Below are 19,169 nucleotides of genomic sequence, written 5' to 3' on the forward strand. Positions count from 1 at the left end.
GCCCTAATTGCATCCCCAGAAGTGGATGAAATTGTGGTGAAGAAGAACCAACCCTCCACATCAGGGACCAACCCTAAACAGAAGAGGGCAAGATCCCTCCCATCATAGCTACCATCCAAAATGACACTACGAAAGTAATCAAGGAGATTGCACCAATGTTAAAACATGACCTCAACACCTCATGCAGGGGGTCATCAATAAAGTTTCGGGAGTCCACACATCCAGACTACAGAACACTAAAAGATTACTTTCAGGGACATAACATCTGCCATCACACATATCTGATGTCAGAATTTGAGACATTCAAGGCAGTGATAAAAGGTCTCCCCCTGTGACACAGACATAGCAGAAATCAAGGCAGAACTCATCTTCTGCAATTTCAAGGTCATAGAGGTCAAACAAGAAACGCGTGCCTCTGACCCTGCAAGACCAGGAGAAGGTCGCAAGAAGCGTATGTATTTCAAGGTCATTCTCCACCCTGACTAGGAAAACTGCAAACTATTCATGATAAAGCTCGTGCTGCATTGCGGAGTTACAACTGAAAAATATCAGCAGCCTGAAGGTCCTGTACAGTGCCACCAATTGCAGCAGCTCTTTCAGTGCCAAAAACTGTAACCTCAGACCGAAGTGCATAAAATGTGCAGACCCCAATATCAGTAAAACATGTACCAAGAAATGGGATATGCCAGCAAGATGCGCTCTCTGCAGCGACAGCCATCCGGCAAACTACAGCTGCTGCCCTACAAGACTGAAGGTGATGGTGAGCTGTCCCACATGGTCGTCCCCATGAACTGCTACAGCAGCTGCAGCAATGACTGTGACCTCTGCTCCTGCTGCCACAGCCACAGGCATGAGCTTGTCTTCTGTCAAAAGCTGCAAACCAAATGTGCCAGCACCATAACCCTACACATCACATCACCCACCGCATGCCCTAATGGCTGCTGCCGCCTAGCCACAACTTGCCCCACCACCACAGCCCTCCCCACCCCAGGGCACAGAGGCTGCTACGAGACAGCCACTGTCTTCTCTCAGCCCTCAACCAGCCATGTTCCTTGATGAACTGAGAGAGCTGCAGTAACTGTTTTCGGGATTCAGCATTGTGACCCTCTTTAACACCTTTAAGGACACTGCAATGGTATTTTTTGCATTCTAGTCAATACGGTACCCAGTTCTACCACTGTAAAGATGGAAGATCCACGATTCGGAATGTCAGAACTGTGTAGTAAGTAGCGGCAGGAACACCACCACAAAATTACACAGCACTAACACTCCAAACCATCGACTCTCAGAGAGAGATTTTAACCGTGTTCAACCTAATGGTAAAGTATCAAATTATTTTTCTCTGAATCATACAGTTTGTGGGAAAAGTAGTGAGAATAATTACTTTTTGAAACCTTTAGTCATACAAAGCCTGTTATAACAATAAACTGTTTCGCTTAATAAAACGGCCGTCAGCTCAAATCGGGCACAGTGTCTACACAAAAAGATGAAGTCAATTTTCGACACTGAATAAATAACTACTTTCACTTACTATGTAATTTAAACACAACCACTTAATTTCCATTTACTACAGTCACTTGGCAGTAAGTACTATTAATTCCACTTTCTGTTACTTATGGAATTTATCACTATACTTCAGTAATTAATTAAAGAAGACACACATATGTTTCAACAAAGATACAAAAAATATTAAACTTATAGCTACCATTCATATGGCCAAAACTATTATTTAACACGACTAAATTTCATTTCTTTACAACTGTTATTTGTTAATGTTTTACTAACACCAATATTTGTCTGCCTTTCTTTGACATGGAGAAGCAACATGAACAATTACTGTTAAGATTGTTGCAGTTAAGCAATTGTGTTACTTTACTTTCAGAAATGCTATTGAAAACTTTTCCTCATGGTCACACAAAGCGGTGGCCCTTAAACTGATATGTGCAAACTTTAGTATTTAATAATGATTTACAGAATTTACTACCAAAACAGTACTATTTCCAGTAATTTACTATTATTCAAGCTTCAATAAGCATCAGGATACTAAGAATAAATTCATTTAAGTAAGGACCCTACTGAGGTAAATGAAATAGGAAAATTATGGTTAAACACAATGGTACATTTAACACTTATAATCCACTGATTGAAGATGGATGGTTCATACACTTCTAAATAAAGTACTTTGCCTGTTACTGATGTCATAGGTGGCGTGAGGCGGTGCTGCGTAGTAACATTGTGCAGGTACGGCTCTTGATGTAAATATCTCTGTCTTCCTCTAGGTGGCGATGATAAAACTGCAAATTTCTGAGCTAGTAATTTATTGCCATACTGCACCAATCATGTAGAACACGTCCGAGGCCAAAATCCAGTCATGCAGGTAAATTTGGGGCCTCTAGTGCTTGACCAACATTGTGTGTGTTACCACTTGCATGGCAGCTACTGACTGACTGAGCCCCTTGCGCACCAATTCTCACTCACACGCCCCACCACCTTTTCCATTCCACCACAGAACGGAGTTCCGTTCTACCTATGATCTCTACAACCTTTCAATTTACACTTCTGCTTACAAAAACCCTAAGTATGAACCATCTACAATTGCATGACAGCATATACATACAAAATTGACATAATTAATTACAGTTGTACTTGACATATTACATAATTATTTACAAAATATGTTTTAATACATTTATTCCACATACATCAAAGAGGTTATTTTAAACAGATAAACTACACTTAAGCAAATACTAAAATGAGAGAAAGCTTTTGTTAAGTATTCAAAATTATTACAGAACAAAAAAATTTTAATATATACTGATTAATGGCAGTATTATATTTACAATAGCATTACAAGACTTTGGCAAAGCTTTGAGCTGCACCTGATGCCCTGACAAAATTCATGATTATTGCTGAAGGAGCAATAGCATTAATGACATGCTTTGATGAATCTCCCTAGGTACACAAGAATAAAAATCACAACATGGAACACCTGTTGGTGTAAAACCAGCAAAATCCTTTTGTGAGACCGTCTGGACTGGCATGCCATCGATATTATGAGTGTGACGGAAATGCATCTGAAGCCTGACGACCGATTCGCTGTCAGAAACTACGCCATCCACCAGTTTGACTGTGTGGACTGCCCAGGCAGTGGGACAGCGGTATTTGCTAAGGGTAGAAGGTGCTTCCAATCCTTAGAACTTCCACAGACTCAGAGTATCGTGGCTGCTGGTGTAGAAATCAAAATTGGCCAAAACCTTTGGCAAGTTATTTTGGCCTACCATCCCCCCACTTCATGTATCACTGCACAAGACCTTCAGGCACTGCTTAGGGTTGGCAGTCATGTACTGGTTGGAGGGGACCTAAATTTGAAGCATAGGGCCTGGCGCTGTCATGCTGAGAACACAAATGGCAGGACTCTGCGAGGGTTCACCGAGGGGCATGCCACACTGAGTGTCATCGCCCCAGATGAGCCCACGCATATTCCTGGCAACATGAACAGAAATTCTGACATATTAAACATTTTTGTCACAAAAAACTTGGATCTTGATGTGGCAGCCACAGTGCACAACCAGCTGGACTCCGACCGCAATCCTGTCGAGCTGAATCTCACCAGTGTCGACCACAATGTCAGGAGGATGGCAAACACACAAGTAATCACAAAACGGGCAGATATACCTACCTGGTGGGAGATCACATGGTGGAAAATCCCCCACTCTGGACAGTAGGGGGGACAGATGAAGCCATTGAGAAATTTACTGGCATCCTCCACGCCTGTGCTCGAGCAACTAGCATCAGGATAACTACTCATCCTGTCGCCAGGGACCTGCCCCCTGCCAGCTGGGACCTCATAGTCACCATACGCATGAGGCATAGGCTGTGACAATGCTACTGTGACCCAGCTGATTGCTACCTGCTCCAGAGTCTACAGACCCAGGTGAGACAACGACTACAAGAGCACAGAAGCTGCTGCTGGAGGCAAAACTAAGATCCACCAAAACAGACATATCCAGACACAAAATCGAGAAAATAACTCAGCAGTGGAAAGATCCCACCAGAGAAAACAAACCACTCGACAGCGAGAATTGTCTTGCATACAACAAACAAGAAAAGGCATAATAATGGCGAAATCACTGGAGTCACAATTCCGGACTCACGTCATCCATGATGAGGTGAGCGATAGGCAGGAGAGAATAGTTATTAGACGAGTGACTCAGATAAGAAATACATGCCCAATAACAGAATTTGAACCCATTAACAAGCCGACAATAAGTGCAATCAGGCGGCAGGGTAATCCTAAAACTCCGGGTCCTGACCGCGTCTGTACCACACTCCAAAAACACCTTCCCCCTCCCGCATTATCCTACTCAGCAAGCATTTATAATGCCTGCTTGAAACTCACATACTTCCCCTCAGCATAGAAAACTGCAAAGGTCATCTCTTGGAATTATAATTCTTTCACCCCTCCATCAGTTCCTGATTGAAAACATCCTTACGCCCGAACATTTTGGTTTCCACACTGAACACTCCACTATCCAACACTCCCTTTGCTTGGTAGAACACATTTGTTAAAAATGGTTCAAATGGCTCTGAGCACTATGGGACTTAACTTCTGAGGTCATCAGTCCCCTAAAAATTATAACTACTTAAACCTAACTAACCTAAGGACATCACACACATCCATGCCCGAGGCAGGATTCGAACCTGTGACCGTAGCGATCGCGCGGTTCCAGACTGTAGCTTCTAGAACCGCTTGGCCACACCGGTCGGCCATCACATTTGTCTCCCCAGGGCAAGGAGAGAAGCAACAGGAGCAGTAGACATAGAAAAAGCATTAGACTTTGTCTGGCCTGATGGCCTAATCTACAAACTTGACCAGATAGGGTGCCCAGATAATATAACATGGATCACTGACTCCTTCCTTACAGGATGTCAGTTCTTCATAAGGAATGGAGACAAGTCCAGCCAGACAGACAGATTGTGGCAGGAGTCCTCCAAGGCTCCATTTTAGGTCCTGTAGTCTACTCCATATGTACAAATGACATCCCTAGGCAGAGCGGCAGTGAGGTTGCTCTCTATGCAGATGACACCACCACATACAGAAGCAGTTGCAGGCTCCTCCTCATACACTGCCATCTCCAGCAGCATCTCGACAAAATAACCCAGTGGTGCAACCGCTGAAAATTAAGATCAACCCTACAAAGTGCCAAGCAATCTATTTCACCCCTAAAATTGAACGCCCACATCATCAACTCACAACTGACAGCCGAGAGCTAACTTGGAGAAATTAAATCATCTACCTGGAACAGGCACCTCACTACGGCTGCAAACAAGGGCTGCGCCCTTTTTCGTAGGCAGTAGCCACTCCTGAAAGGCGATAGTATAACCAACCTGTGCAAACTCCATCTCTGGCGCCAGCTCATACTTCCAGTCATCCTGTATGGTTTGGTGGTGTGGTGTATAGCGTTAGACAGCACTCTCCTGACTGCAACATCTCCAGAACAAAGTTTTCTGTGTCATCTGTGGTGCTGGCAGACAAGTCCCCAACACACACACATAAGAGACTTTATAGGCCAACCCACCATTTACACACTTATTCAATAAAAATTCACAAAATTTTACGAAATAACACAAACTTTGCCCCACTTTCTCGTACAAAATTTAGGAAACAAACCACCAGAAGCTTCTCACAAACGCATAAAATTAACCTTTAGACACCTCTTTAGACACCAATAACACATACATAAAACACCAAACATGAGCTTACACACAGAAAACATGCACACAAACCCAATCCCTCAGTTTCACGAAAACCTCTAGTGCATTCAAAAGTAAGATGGGCACAGCGCAATGGTACTTTACGTACAACCAGAACACCCATAGCCTCATTGTCCACCTCTTTCCATGAAAATCTGGCATCTCTCTACAACAGTTTGTGGAAGGGACATCCCTTGGTATAGAAGTTCTTTATGAATTACTGCTAGTACGAGCACATTCCAAAAAACTTCTCACTTCACAGATAGATCAGGTGCACCAAAATCTTATTTCCTTGGGTGGTGAAGAGGTACTTTTCTGGCATCAGGTATAGGCCTGCAGTCTAAATGTGTTTCAAAACAGTTCTCAAGCAGCATATATATTCTTCAGATGTCTTAAAAAACGAGTATGTCATCCACATAGGAAAGAAATGTCACCCATTTAAGGGGTTAAAGCAGGTTTTCACTCATTTGTCCAAAGGTTGCTGCAAAATAACACAGTCCAAATGGCATAACATTGAACTCTTAAACAATACGTAACCAGTATATTGAAACTTCGTGGCAGATTAAAACTGTGTGCCCGACCGAGACTCAAACTCGGGACCTTTGCCTTTCGCGGGCAAGTGCTCTACCACTTGCCCGCGAAAGGCAAAGGTCCCGAGTTCGAGTCTCGGTCGGGCACACAGTTTTAATCTGCCAGGAAGTTTCATATCAGCGCACACTCCGCTGCAGAGTGAAAATCTCATGCTGGAAGCAGTATATTTCCTTTGAGCCCCATCAGCCTTGATTCTCCAGTTGCCTGTCTAAATGTCTACAGCTGAGAAATTCTTTGGTCCTTTCAAGCAGTCTAGGGTGTCATCAGTACAGGGAAGTCTTCTTTTTCTGAATTTGTTCAGTCATCAGTAGTCCACACAAAATCATGCACCAACTGTTTTTTCACAAGGACCACAGGAGAGGACAAAGTACTCTCTGAAGGTTCAATAATGTCAACTTGCAGTATCTTCTTTGTCCGCTATCTGATTGTCCGTCATTCAGGCAGTGGCACCCTATACAAGAGATGGCTAATTGTTGCATGATCCTCAGTGTTGATACCATGTTTTACCATGGGTCACTTAGTCTGTCTTTCCTCCACCCAGGATCTGAAAGCATCCAAAAACTGGTGCATTGCAGCTAACACTCCCAGATGTTCTTCCTCACTTGGCTTCCTCTTCTATGTTGTCCTGTAGTGGTAGCAGAGAATGATTTTTCATTGATGGCACTAAGCTGCCCTCCGTGGACTACTTCAGCTATCCCTATATGTATACCTTTGGGGATGAGTAGTGGATGCTCATGACAATAAGTGATCCATGGTTGCCATAAAAGAGGTATCTCTTCTCTCACTGTCCAGCGTATGAGACACACAACTACTGTAGAGACCACATTCAGGAGTTGGTCCTATTTCTTTCTTCTGATTCTTTTCTGCTGCATTTCCTCCATGTGCTGGCATCATTTGATGAGTTCCTTGATTATTGTGACATCCTTTATCAGAAGAGTTTGTGCATTTCTTGGGCAAACCCTTTCATCATGTGTGAGATTTTGTAGGCTTCTGTCTGTGTAGAACTTTGTTGTTTCCCTATGACGTTGGACCATGTTCCTCAATTGCTCTTCTGCTACGAGAACTAGCTGCTGCTTGTCACCAAATGCTTTTTTCAGTTCAGTCTGGAATTTGTCACAGCTATTGTAATGGGACGCGAAATTAAAGCGTCACCCATCCACAATGATCATCTCAGTCTGCAGGTAAATATAAGTTTAATTCAGTGTTTTGTTTATGTATTTATAATATTTTGTTGTTTGTAAAATATTTAAAGTTTTGTATTTTTGTTTTGTATGTTTCATGTTTGGAGAGAGCAGCGTAACTTTTGGAAACAGCATCTTCACTGCCGGAACCAGAAAGAAAATTGCTGGCCACTAGACGTCGCGGGTCAATGGCCAAAGAGCTGCAGAAGATCCTGTGACCGGGTTGTTGTGTTGAACCTCCAACATTCAATTAAAAAAAAATTTGTAATTAACATCACAGAATATTTAGTTCATGTTGTATAATGTTCAGTTCTGTTTTGTCGAGTCTGATGTTCACATCTGGATGTAGCACATACGAAGACAATAAAACAGTGTATGTTCTAAACCTTAAATATGTGTTTGAGAATTATTTATGAAGAGTTATACTGAGGGAGAATTATTACTGAATTTTTTCAAGATATTAATTTTCAGAAGAGTTTGATTTCGATTTTTGAATCTTAAAGGTTGTACAGTCTGATTTTAATATGGGAAAAATAAGATAACTTGCAATAATATAGTTTCCAAGAAGAAAAAATTGACACCTAAATTTCAAAAGTTTGCGCAAACCAGTTGGGCTGAGTGATGTAATTTTGCACAAACGGCTCAACTGAAGGTGTTTTAATTGCAGTTTCATTCAAGAATCTTTTGTAGAGAACTTTAAAAGAACTTAAATAATTTTTTTTAAGTGTTTTGTAAACGACGTAGGTGACTAAGTCTGCACATGGTCATATTTCAAACAAAAATCATTGAGTCATTACACCACACTATCAAGTTTCTCTTTGTTGTTCTGAAACCGTTGCTGTTCAAGTAAAGGTACACATTTTCCAGATGCATCATATCACTCAACCTATTGCATTTGGCGACTTTATCAAATCCCTTGAGTTACTGTGTCAGACTTTGATCAGCGTGTCTAGAAAACACTGATGGGTGCTGACGTGTAGTTGACTTGCTGCTGTTATGAAATCCATTGCTATTGTGAGTAGTTACGCACACTTTGGGAATGATGTACTCCCTCTATTCCAATTCCATTCCATTTTGCTGATGGCTTTTATGTTGCCTGATTGGAGCCACATAGATGTGAATGTTTTAAAATACCTGGCACCTACATGAAACAATCGTTGAGTTGTGACATCACCGAACTGCTGACTAAGATTGTGGAGTCATGCCTGCACGTTATGTGGCTTGTACTGCAGAAGTGTTGTCACTGTTTGGTTTATTTAGCATTGAGGCCAGCAGCTTCTTTAATTTCAGTCTTATTCCCTTTCTGTTAAAGTTGTTTTTGAATTTCTGTGACTTATCTGTCCGTCCTAACACAATAATGATCAGACCATGATTAAACTTAAATATTAAAAGCATCATTTAAAATTTAAATTGAAATGTCATAACAATGCTTTTCATGATACTCTCATGGAACGAAAAAACTAGATACCCCTGTAGCCACCTGAGCACATACTGCTCAACCCCAGTGACATTATCAAGTGTTTCCACCATAATTCCTTTCTGAATGGACTAAATATGTGGTACAAAAATGGGGACAATTCTGCAGTGTAAGGGAGTGTTCAAGAGCTTCCTATGTAGCTTTGTGAGTTTTTCAAGAGTTAGAGCTGCTGTACACGCCATGTGTTGTCATGCAGGAGGAGGACATTGAGAATTGGCTGCTGGCATCATTTGTTGTGATAGGTAGCCTTAGCATCAACAAGTAGCTTGCAATATTAGTCCGCATTCACTTTCCTTCGACCATGCAGGTAATCAAACATACATACACCTTTTGAGTCCCAAAACAAAACTACCAAAACTTGCCTAGCAGAAATCAATTCTTGACATTGATCAATACATGTCTCCAAGTTTTTTTTTCCACTCCATACTCATCCCCTTGTTATCTGAGGTATAGCAGTTACCCATATCTAATTGCAAGTCATGATACAGCCCAGAAAAGCTTCTCTTTCTTCTTCTTCATAGTGATTAAGAAGTCATTGACAGGTACTTTTCTGTACAGCCTTTTGTGCCTCAGTGGGAAGCCGTGAAACCCACCTTGCCAATATTTTTCCGTATTCAAATGTATCCAATAAAATGGTATGGTAACTTCCAAAACATATCACCACTTGTGATAAAATCCTGGTAACGGCCTTCTTGGGTTCATGAACTATGCTTAGAGACCCTCCAAAATGTCACTTGATTTCACACCTTTGTTGGGGAGAAAACAAATAGTAATGCGTTTCTCAACAGACAGTTGGAGCTTCTGATCACTCAAGTCATGTGCATGGCTGTCCCTCCCTCCTTTCTCTTGTAAGCAGTTCTGTAGTGCACCAAGCTGTTCATGTCACTATATGTGTCAGATGAACAAAGTGCAGGTTTATTTGAATGAAACTCGTATATTAATTTTAATATAAAGTTCACAATGCAAAACAAAAAAGAAGACAAATTTTATTTTTGTATGTACAGCTTGTAACACTGTTTCTATCATATTGATCCTTTCATTTTATAATTACATCTGTGGCCAAGCAACAATACTTCTCAGAATTAGTCTCAATATGTGCATTTGACATTTTTTTGTTGTAAATCAAAAATCAACAGTTGTAATCAGAATAATAACTTTCTCTATGCTATCTGGGATGCTAGCATGTGCTTATTAACATAACAGACAAATTTTTTCTTCAAATTAGCAATGTTTGATGACAAACGTAAATTTCTATCATGACTGAAAATACGTAACAAAAAGTATCAATAAACAGCAAAGCAGTTCAATGCACAGTGAACGTTAGTCTAGTCTGTTACAAACCACAACCTTCAGATTTACCAAAACATGGAAGCTTACATATTTTACCAGTTACTTCTCACATTTGTTCCTCTTTTATACAGATCTGATAATGGCAATGCTGAAATTCATCATAAGGGAGACAATTAAATAAAATAACAGCAATCTAGACAAAAATCCTACATGGAATACATAAAAAAATTGGTACTGCCCTCTTTAAGGATGTGATTATTATTGTGATTATTATTGTAAGATGACTCACGTAGTTTTGAACCCCATATGTTCCTGCATCTCCTGAACTTTCATATTTTTCGTAAGTTCATTTTGAAAATTTTCTTTTCCAAAGCACAATGTCAGTCGGCTATCAGGTATATTCGTTAGTGATGCCGATGTTCATCAGACTTATCTATTTCATGTTATGCACCACAATTTGTCAGTCACATTGCTTATTCAAACTACTTTCTAAATTCTCCTTGTAAACTCATTTGACGTTTTCAGTTCTACAGACTGCTCTGTACATACCACCTGAATGAGGAGCTGTGGTCTTCTTCTATAGAACTTCTATGCACCTGTATGTTCCTGTCACATGCACAACCTTCACAGTAATTACCAATTAATTGTTTCAAATCTTAATACAAACACTAATATTAATAAAAACTATATACAACAACCAAATCTAGAACAGAGAAAATTATTAAACCGTTCTTTCCCTATTCCTCCTTGATTAGTGACATCTTCACGTACGTAGCTTCAGCTGTAAGTGTGTACTGTTTGTTATTCTCCTTTTAAGTTCACAGTATCCACTGATCTGGTTGTGTCAGTTATGTTTGCAGCTCATGTTCCCTTCATTGTGTTTTTTACTTACCTTTATAGCTCACCTTCTGTGGCTTGCTCCATAGATCATACCTTCTTCACTTCTGTATTTCTGTCAGTGCACCAGCCTATGCTAAAAATTGTATAAACCTTTGGGCCTTGCCACTGACTACAAAGATCTTTGCTGGTTCTTCTCAAGTGGTTTGTACTTCTACTCTTCTGTAGGTTGAAAGTGGTTTTTCTTTCCAGTTCCAAAGTTTAGACCCGAACACTCATATAATTCTCACAAAAATAAAGGTAAAATTACACTACTGTGCTTAATAGTGTTTGTAGCTTTCTATATAATCAAAACATTTATTCCTTATTGGCGTTGAAGGTAATATTAACACTGAAAGTCATATTTATGAATACACAAAGAAGAAAACTACTTTTATCCATTCCTCTATTCTATTCCTTTAAGGTGGTCATTTTTTTTTTTTTTTGCCCACTCTCTTGAACATCTTGATCAACCAGTAGTAAAATACTTGGTGCAATCCGTGTGCATAGACTATGGATTTCTCTATTACTTAACCTAATCTACAGTGATCTTAACTGAAAATTACAAGTACTTTTTCACTTTTTATCTGCTAGTCACAAAAGTATCCTAGCCCAATTTCCTTTCTATAATCCAGTGCCATTTGCCACATAAGTGTACAGATTTTTTGTTTTTCTTAAGGACTGTGTAAAAGATAGAATAGCATCAGTATATTTTTGTTGTTGCGATCTTGTTCTTTAGCCTTGTGCTCCGATCTATAGCCTTACTTTTTTTCTTACTATTTTCTGGTCTTAGTATTACTCGCTCTAGCATTTTCAATAGTCTGAATGGAAAGATGTGTCAGAATAATGTCCTGTTTCAGAAAATGAGAGAGAGAGAGAGAGAGAGAGAGAGAAAGAGAGAGCTGAAGTGCTTTTGAGGTATAACATTGTGAGGGTGCCTACATGCATGATCCGTTACGCTCCAGTACTCATGACGATCAAAGTCCCATAGAACTGTTGTAAACTGCTTTATAGAAATCTTGCAAATGACACACACTACAAGTAACATGGCTATTTTTCCATATTTATTAACACCATAAAATACTATGATAAGCATATTTGATTGCACATCAAAATGTTTCTATGCAAGAAGACAGTCTCACTCTCCATTGAGCAGTACCACAGTGGCAAATACAGTCGCTGTCAATCCTTTTCAGACATAATGTTTTCAGTACACAGTTTGTCAAATAGTGACATGCTTTGGGTAGCAAACACTTGCTGCTGTTTAAATAAGTCAGCAGTTCCAAAACATTCTTTATTAGATACTTCATGCAAGATAGTTGTACAGTCACAATCCCCAATTTGAGTATTGTACTGCTTTCAATTGGTGAGTAAATAGAAGTAGACACCAACTTCCTCACATGCGTTTTCCTGACCACATCTCTAACTTTTTACTACAGATATATGTAATACATATTGTGTACTCAACACCAATAAGAGCAGTTGTTGGGCTTTTTGAGTGGATGTGTGCAGCTTTCATAGACTTTTTCTATAGTGAAACATAATACTTTTAGCAACAAACATAAGCCATCACCAATGCTTTATTAGGATCTGATGGAATTGTTAGGTTTATATCTCAATATACTGAAGGCATATGATGACTGATGAGCACCATTCACTACTGCATATTGATGATTCTTTGTTGTAAAATGTTTTCATTGGATACACGACATCAGAGGAACATTATTCCCCATGTTTACCACTACATCCATATCAACTATTGCTGGGCACCACCTTTGATTTTTAAGTATAGGAAGATTATTCCTATGTATCTGAATGCAGTAGAGAGGTGCATGTTTATTTAGTACAAACAGAACAGTTGACCAACAGCCTGAATGCTTCTTTATCAAACAACAAAAATTTTCACACTCTTTACAAGACTCATCAATTTATTGTACCAAGAAGTTTACATACAACAGTCACATCACAATCCATAATATTAACAAAAAGACTGATGAATCATAGACTCTGCCCACAAGTATCAAAATTTTTGTCATTTAAATTTTTCATAAATGCAATTATTACTTTATTACTACACGAGACACTACCTTGCTTTTACTAATCACATTATTAAAACATGAAACATGGTAGTTTGAGCATTAATGATATTTCTAATAAGTCTAATCACCTAATGTTTGATGCAGGGAGTAATTCAAACACAAAATAATCTCCAATTATCTTTTTTTTTTTAAAAAAAAGGTATTAATATTTCATAGTATTAATTAACTCAAGTGTTCATACTGGAATGACTTGGTAAGTGTGTTATCAAACAGCACCTAAGCATTGGTTTATACAACACATAGTAGGTGTACTGTACACTTTGAATTAATACAAATTTTGATAGAAGCTGTTTTTCTGGGAGAATGTCATGAATTTCTTCTCAGTTGGCTTCTGTTGGCGTGAGAGGGACAAATCTTTACATGGCTTCACCCACAGGTTATTGGGAATATGTCCCCTTTAAAAAACTGACAACAGGGAGACATTTGGCAATCTCTCTTACACCTGATTTATAATTTATTACAAATTCTTGAGGACATCTTCAGGTTGCTGACTACAGTAGGTTGACAACTGCAGCAGGTCAGTAAGAGCAACAAGTTGTTGACTGCGTGGGGATGGCAATAGGTACATGGCTCTCCATACTCTTCAGGATCTTGTGATGGTGACCATGTTGTACATGCAACAGACTGTACAACACATATTAGTTTCACACCACAGTAAACACCAAGAGGGTCCCAAAATCATTCACAGACCCATACATTCACACTGCACTGGCTTGAAAAATATAAGGAAGAAAGTAACTTTTGCTTTGTGTCCCAATGCCAAGTAAGATATCTCGATGAAATTATATGTAGAAATTACTACACGACTACAGTACCGAAGGTAACTGAAAGAAATACAATATGACATAAACATAAATGAGTCCCATTCCTCCACTAGTGCAACTGAGAACAGCTGGATGGTCACTAGTGCATGTACCCATACTGCAATGCGTCCCCCTCCCAACATGCTCAATTGGATTTAAGATGGGAAAGGGCAGGCCACTCCATTTGAAGAATTCCTCCCATTCAAAGAGCTCCACCTCCGCTGTTCAATGTGGTCATGTATGGTTATCCATAAAAATGAAGTCATGGCCAAACCAAGCACTGGGAAGGAGTACAGTGTCAGAATGATGTTGACTAATGAGTGTACTGTGTTCAGCAATCAGAAGCCAGCATGCCCCTGCAACATTGTGCCTCCCTCCAGCATAAAAACTACACCACCAAAACTGTCATGGGCAGTGTTGTTGGGGTGCATTAAGTGCTGCTACCATGAGGCCTCACGTAACGCACCCATGAACATTATCAAACATGATCATTTCAGTGGTCTAGTTCCTATGGTACGCAGAGCCATAACGTTGCAACATCATTGCGACACTCTACTCCTTCAAGATGTTTGTCTTTTCAGAAATGCATTTGGCCCTGAATTAATTTTTCCAGATGACAATGCATAGTTGCAGACATTTGATGAATGGGCTGGCCTGCCCATTTCTACATCTACATCTACATCCATACTCCACAAGTGTGTGGTGGAGGGTACCTTCAGTACCTCTATTGGTTCTCCCTTCCATTCCAGTCTCGTATTGTTCGTGGAAAGAAGGATTGTCGGTATGCCTCTGTGTGGGCTCTAATCTCTCTGATTTTATCCTCATGGTCTCTTCGCGAGATATACGTAGGAGGCAGCAATATACTGCTTGACTCTTCGGTGAAGGTATGTTCTCGAAACTTTGACAAAAGCCCGTACCGAGCTACTGAACGTCTCTCCTGCAGAGTCTTCCACTGGAGTTTGTCTATCATCTCCATAACGCTTTCACGATTACTAAATGATCCTGTAACGAAGCGCGCTGCTCTCCGTTGGATCTTCTCTATGTCTTGTATCAACCCTATCTGGTACGGATCCCACACTGCTGAGCAGTATTCAAGCAGTGGGCGAACAAGCGTACTGTACCCTACTTCCTTTGTTTTCGGATTGCATTTCCTTAGGATTCTTCCAATGAATCTCAGTCTGGCATCTGCTTTACCGATGATCAACATTATATGATCATTCCATTTTAAATCACTCCTAATGCATACTCCCAGATAATTTATGGTATTAACTGCTTCCAGTTGCTGACCTGCTATTTTGTAGCTAATTGATAAAGGATCTATCTTTCTGTGTACTCGCAGCACATTACACTTGTCTACATTGAGATTCAATTGTCATTCCCTGCACCATGCGTCAATTCACTGCAGATCCTCCTGCATTTCAGTACAATTTTCCATTGTTACAACCTCTCGATACACCACAGCATCATCTGCAAAAAGCCTCAGTGAACTTCCGATGTCATCCACCAGGTCATTTATGTATATTGTGAACAGCAACGGTCCTATGACACTCCCCTGCGGCACACCTGAAATCACTCTTACTTCGGAAGACTTCTCTCCATTGAGAATAACATGCTGCGTCCTGTTATCTAGGAACTCCTCAATCCAATCACACAATTGGTCTGATAGTCCATATGCTCTTACTTTGTTCATTAAACGACTGTGGGGAACTGTATCGAACGCCTTGCGGAAGTCAAGAAACACGGCATCCACCTGTGAACCCGTGTCCATGGCCCTCTGAGTCTCGTGGACGAATAGCGCGAGCTGGGTTTCACATGACCGTCCCTTTCGAAACCCATGCTGATTCCTACAGAGTAGATTTCTAGTCTCCAGAAAAGTCATTATACTCGAACATAATACGTGTTCCAAAATTCTACAACTGATCGACGTTAGAGATATAGGTCTATAGTTCTGCACATCTGTTCGACGTCCCTTCTTGAAAACGGGGATGACCTGTTCCCTTTTCCAATCCTTTGGAACGCTACGCTCTTCTAGAGACCTACGGTACACCGCTGCAAGAAGGGGGGGCAAGTTCCTTCGCGTACTCTGTGTAAAATTGAACTGGTATCCCATCAGGTCCAGAGGCCTTTCCTCTTTTGAGCGATTTTAATTGTTTCTCTATCCCTCTGTCGTCTATTTCGATATCTACCATTTTGTCATCTGTGCGACAATCTAGAGAAGGAACTGCAATCTTCCTCTGTGAAACAACTTTGGAAAAAGACATTTAGTATTTCGGCCTTTAGTCTGTCATCCTCTGTTTCAGTACCATTTTGGTCCTAGAGGGTCTGGACATTTTGTTTTGATCCACCTACCGATTTGACATAAAACCAAAATTTCTTAGGGTTTTCTTTACTTTCGAATTCATTGAACACCTCTCGCATAGCCCTCCTCACACTACATTTGCTTTGCGTAATTTTTGTTTGTCTGCAAGGCTTTGGCTATGTTTATGTTTGCTGTGAAGTTCCCTTTGCTTCCGCAGCAGTTTTATAAATAAATAAATAAATAAATAAAACTCGGTTGTTGTACCATGGTGGCTCTTTTCCATCTCTTACGATCTTGCTTGGCACATACTCATCTAACGCATAATGTACAACGGTTTTGAACTTTGTCCACTGATCCTCAACACTATCTGTACTTGAGACAAAACTTTTGTGTTGAGCCAACAGGTACTCTGAAATCTGCTTTTTGTCACTTTTTCTAAACAGAAAAATTTTCCTACCCTTTATAATATTCCTATTTACGGCTGAAATCATCGATGCCGTAACCGCTTTATGATCGCTGATTCCCTGTTCTGCGTTAACTTTTCCAAATAGTTCGGGTCTGTTTGTCACCAGAAGGTGCAATATGTTATCGCCACGAGTCGGTTCTCTGTTTAACTGCTCAAGGTAGTTTTCAGATAAAGCACTTAAAAAAATTTCACTGGATTCTTTGTCCCTGCCACCCGTCATGAACGTTTGAGTCTCCCAGTCTATTTCCGGCAAATTAAAATCTCCACCCAGAACTATAACATGGTGGGGAAATCTACTCGAAATATTTTCCAAATTATCCTTCAGGTGCTCAGCCACAACAGCTGCTGAGCCAGGGGGCCTATAGAGACATCCAATTACCATGTCTGAGCCTGCTTTAACCGTGACCTTCACCCAAATCATTTCACATTTCGGATCTCCGTCAATTTCCTTCGATACTATTGCACTTCTTATCGCTATAAACACGCCTCCCCCTTCACTGTTCAGCTTGTCTCTGCGGTATACATTCCAATCTGAGTTTAGGATTTCATTACTGTTTACGTCTGGTTTCAGCCAACTTTCTGTCCCTAGTACTACATGGGCGTTGTGACCGTTTATTAATTAGAGCAGTTCTGGGACCTTTCTATAGACGCTCCTGCAGTTTACTATTAGCACATTAATATTGTTATTCCCTGTTGCATTTTGCCTACTCTTACCTTGCCGCGTCTCAGGAGGCGTCTTGTCGGGCCTACGGAGGGGATTCTCTAACCTAAAAAACCCCCATGTGCACTCCACACGTACTCCGCTACCCTTGTAGCCGCTTCCGGCGTGTAGTGCACGCCTGACCTATTCAGGGGGACCCTACATTTCTCCACCCGATAGCGGAGGTCGAGAAATTTGCACCCCAGATCTCCGCAGAATCGTCTGAGCCTCTGGTTTAAGCCTTCCACTGGGCTCCAAACCAGAGGACCGCGATCGGTTCTGGGAACCGATCAGTTAGCTCTGATTCCACACCGCGAGCGAGGCTTTCCGCCTTCACCAATTCCGCCAACCGCCTGTACGAACTGAGAATGACCTCTGAACCCAGACGGCAGGAGTCATTGGTGCCGACATGAGCAATAATTTGCAGTCGGGTGCACCCAGTGCTCTCTATCGCCGCCGGTAGGGCCTCCTCCACATCTCGGATGAGACCCCCCGGCAAGCAGACAGAGTGAACACTGGCCTTCTTCCCCGACCTTCCCGCTATTTCCCTAAGGGGCTCCATCACCCGCCTAACGTTGGAGCTCCCAATAAATAATAAACCCCTCCCCTCCGTGTGCCTGCTCGGACCTTGCTGAAGGAGCAGCCACATGTCCACTCACAGGCAGAGCGGGCGATGCCACACGGCCAGCCTCCCCATTGACCCTCCGCCTCGTGCACCGCGAACGCCGCTGAACCCGCCACTCCCCTTGGGGAGAGGGTGGCCCAACCGCGCCCGGTACCCGCGAAGATGTCTCGACAGCAGGGACAGTGGGTGAAGCATGTAACACCTGGGGTGTACCTTGCGACGCACCAGACTCCCCACTGCCACTACACTCCGAGGCAGCAGCCTGAAGACGGCTGACCACGGCCATCAACACGCTCAGCTGTTCGCGAACAGTGGCCAGCTCCTCCTGCGTCTGTACGCAGCAGTCACACATCCTATCCATCCTAAGGAATCAATTTACTGAATAGTGTTAATCAACCTTTAACTAGACTGCTAATTCACTAAAGGCGGCTGTTTAGTCACTAAAATGTGGTTGCTAGCCACTTCTTGCAGAAAACAATGAAAATAGCACTACCTGTCTCTGGACTGTATTGAAAACAAACACTAGCACTACTGGCACTATGGTTGACTAAAGGGACTCTCTCTGACCGTATTCAAAACAAACACGAAATCTATGGAACACTATTAAGAGCACCCGACAATTAAAGCTTCCTAAAAGCAAATACACACGGAAGAAGAAGTGACAAGTAAGAAAAATACAGTTAATACTTAAATTAAGGTAGCTAGCTGCACAGCAGACGTGAAGCAGACGGCAGTTACGACGACACTGTCGTAATTTCCATCTAACAAAGGTGGATGTGTTGAAGAAACATACTGCAGCACATATACATGCACTAACAACCACCCTGCAATTTTCAAGTGTGGCAGTGAATGGAAAGCCCTAACACAACTGCATACAAAACAAGAGGCCAGCATGGGAGCACTTTGCAATGCATTGCCATCAATGGCAATCACAACACACGTCCTTCCTTTTGAAGTGTCCATGGTTCTGCCATCAACTCTAAAAATATAAATATCAATTATGATAAA

At 41.2% G+C, this 19,169-nt stretch overlaps 1 protein-coding gene across 1 annotated transcript in view; it reads left to right on the top strand.

Annotated features, from left to right (window-relative positions):
- Positions 1-663: 663 nt before the first annotated feature.
- The window catches only part of LOC126184106 (E3 SUMO-protein ligase ZBED1-like), a 40,247-nt gene continuing 21,741 nt past the window's right edge, over positions 664-19,169 (top strand). The window contains exon 1 of the mRNA XM_049926469.1: positions 664-760. Within this exon, the coding sequence (XP_049782426.1) occupies positions 664-760 (97 nt within the window). The remainder of the gene's footprint in view (positions 761-19,169) is intronic.

This window comes from Schistocerca cancellata, chromosome 4 (assembly GCF_023864275.1).
Source record: "Schistocerca cancellata isolate TAMUIC-IGC-003103 chromosome 4, iqSchCanc2.1, whole genome shotgun sequence".
NCBI lineage: Eukaryota > Metazoa > Arthropoda > Insecta > Orthoptera > Acrididae > Schistocerca > Schistocerca cancellata.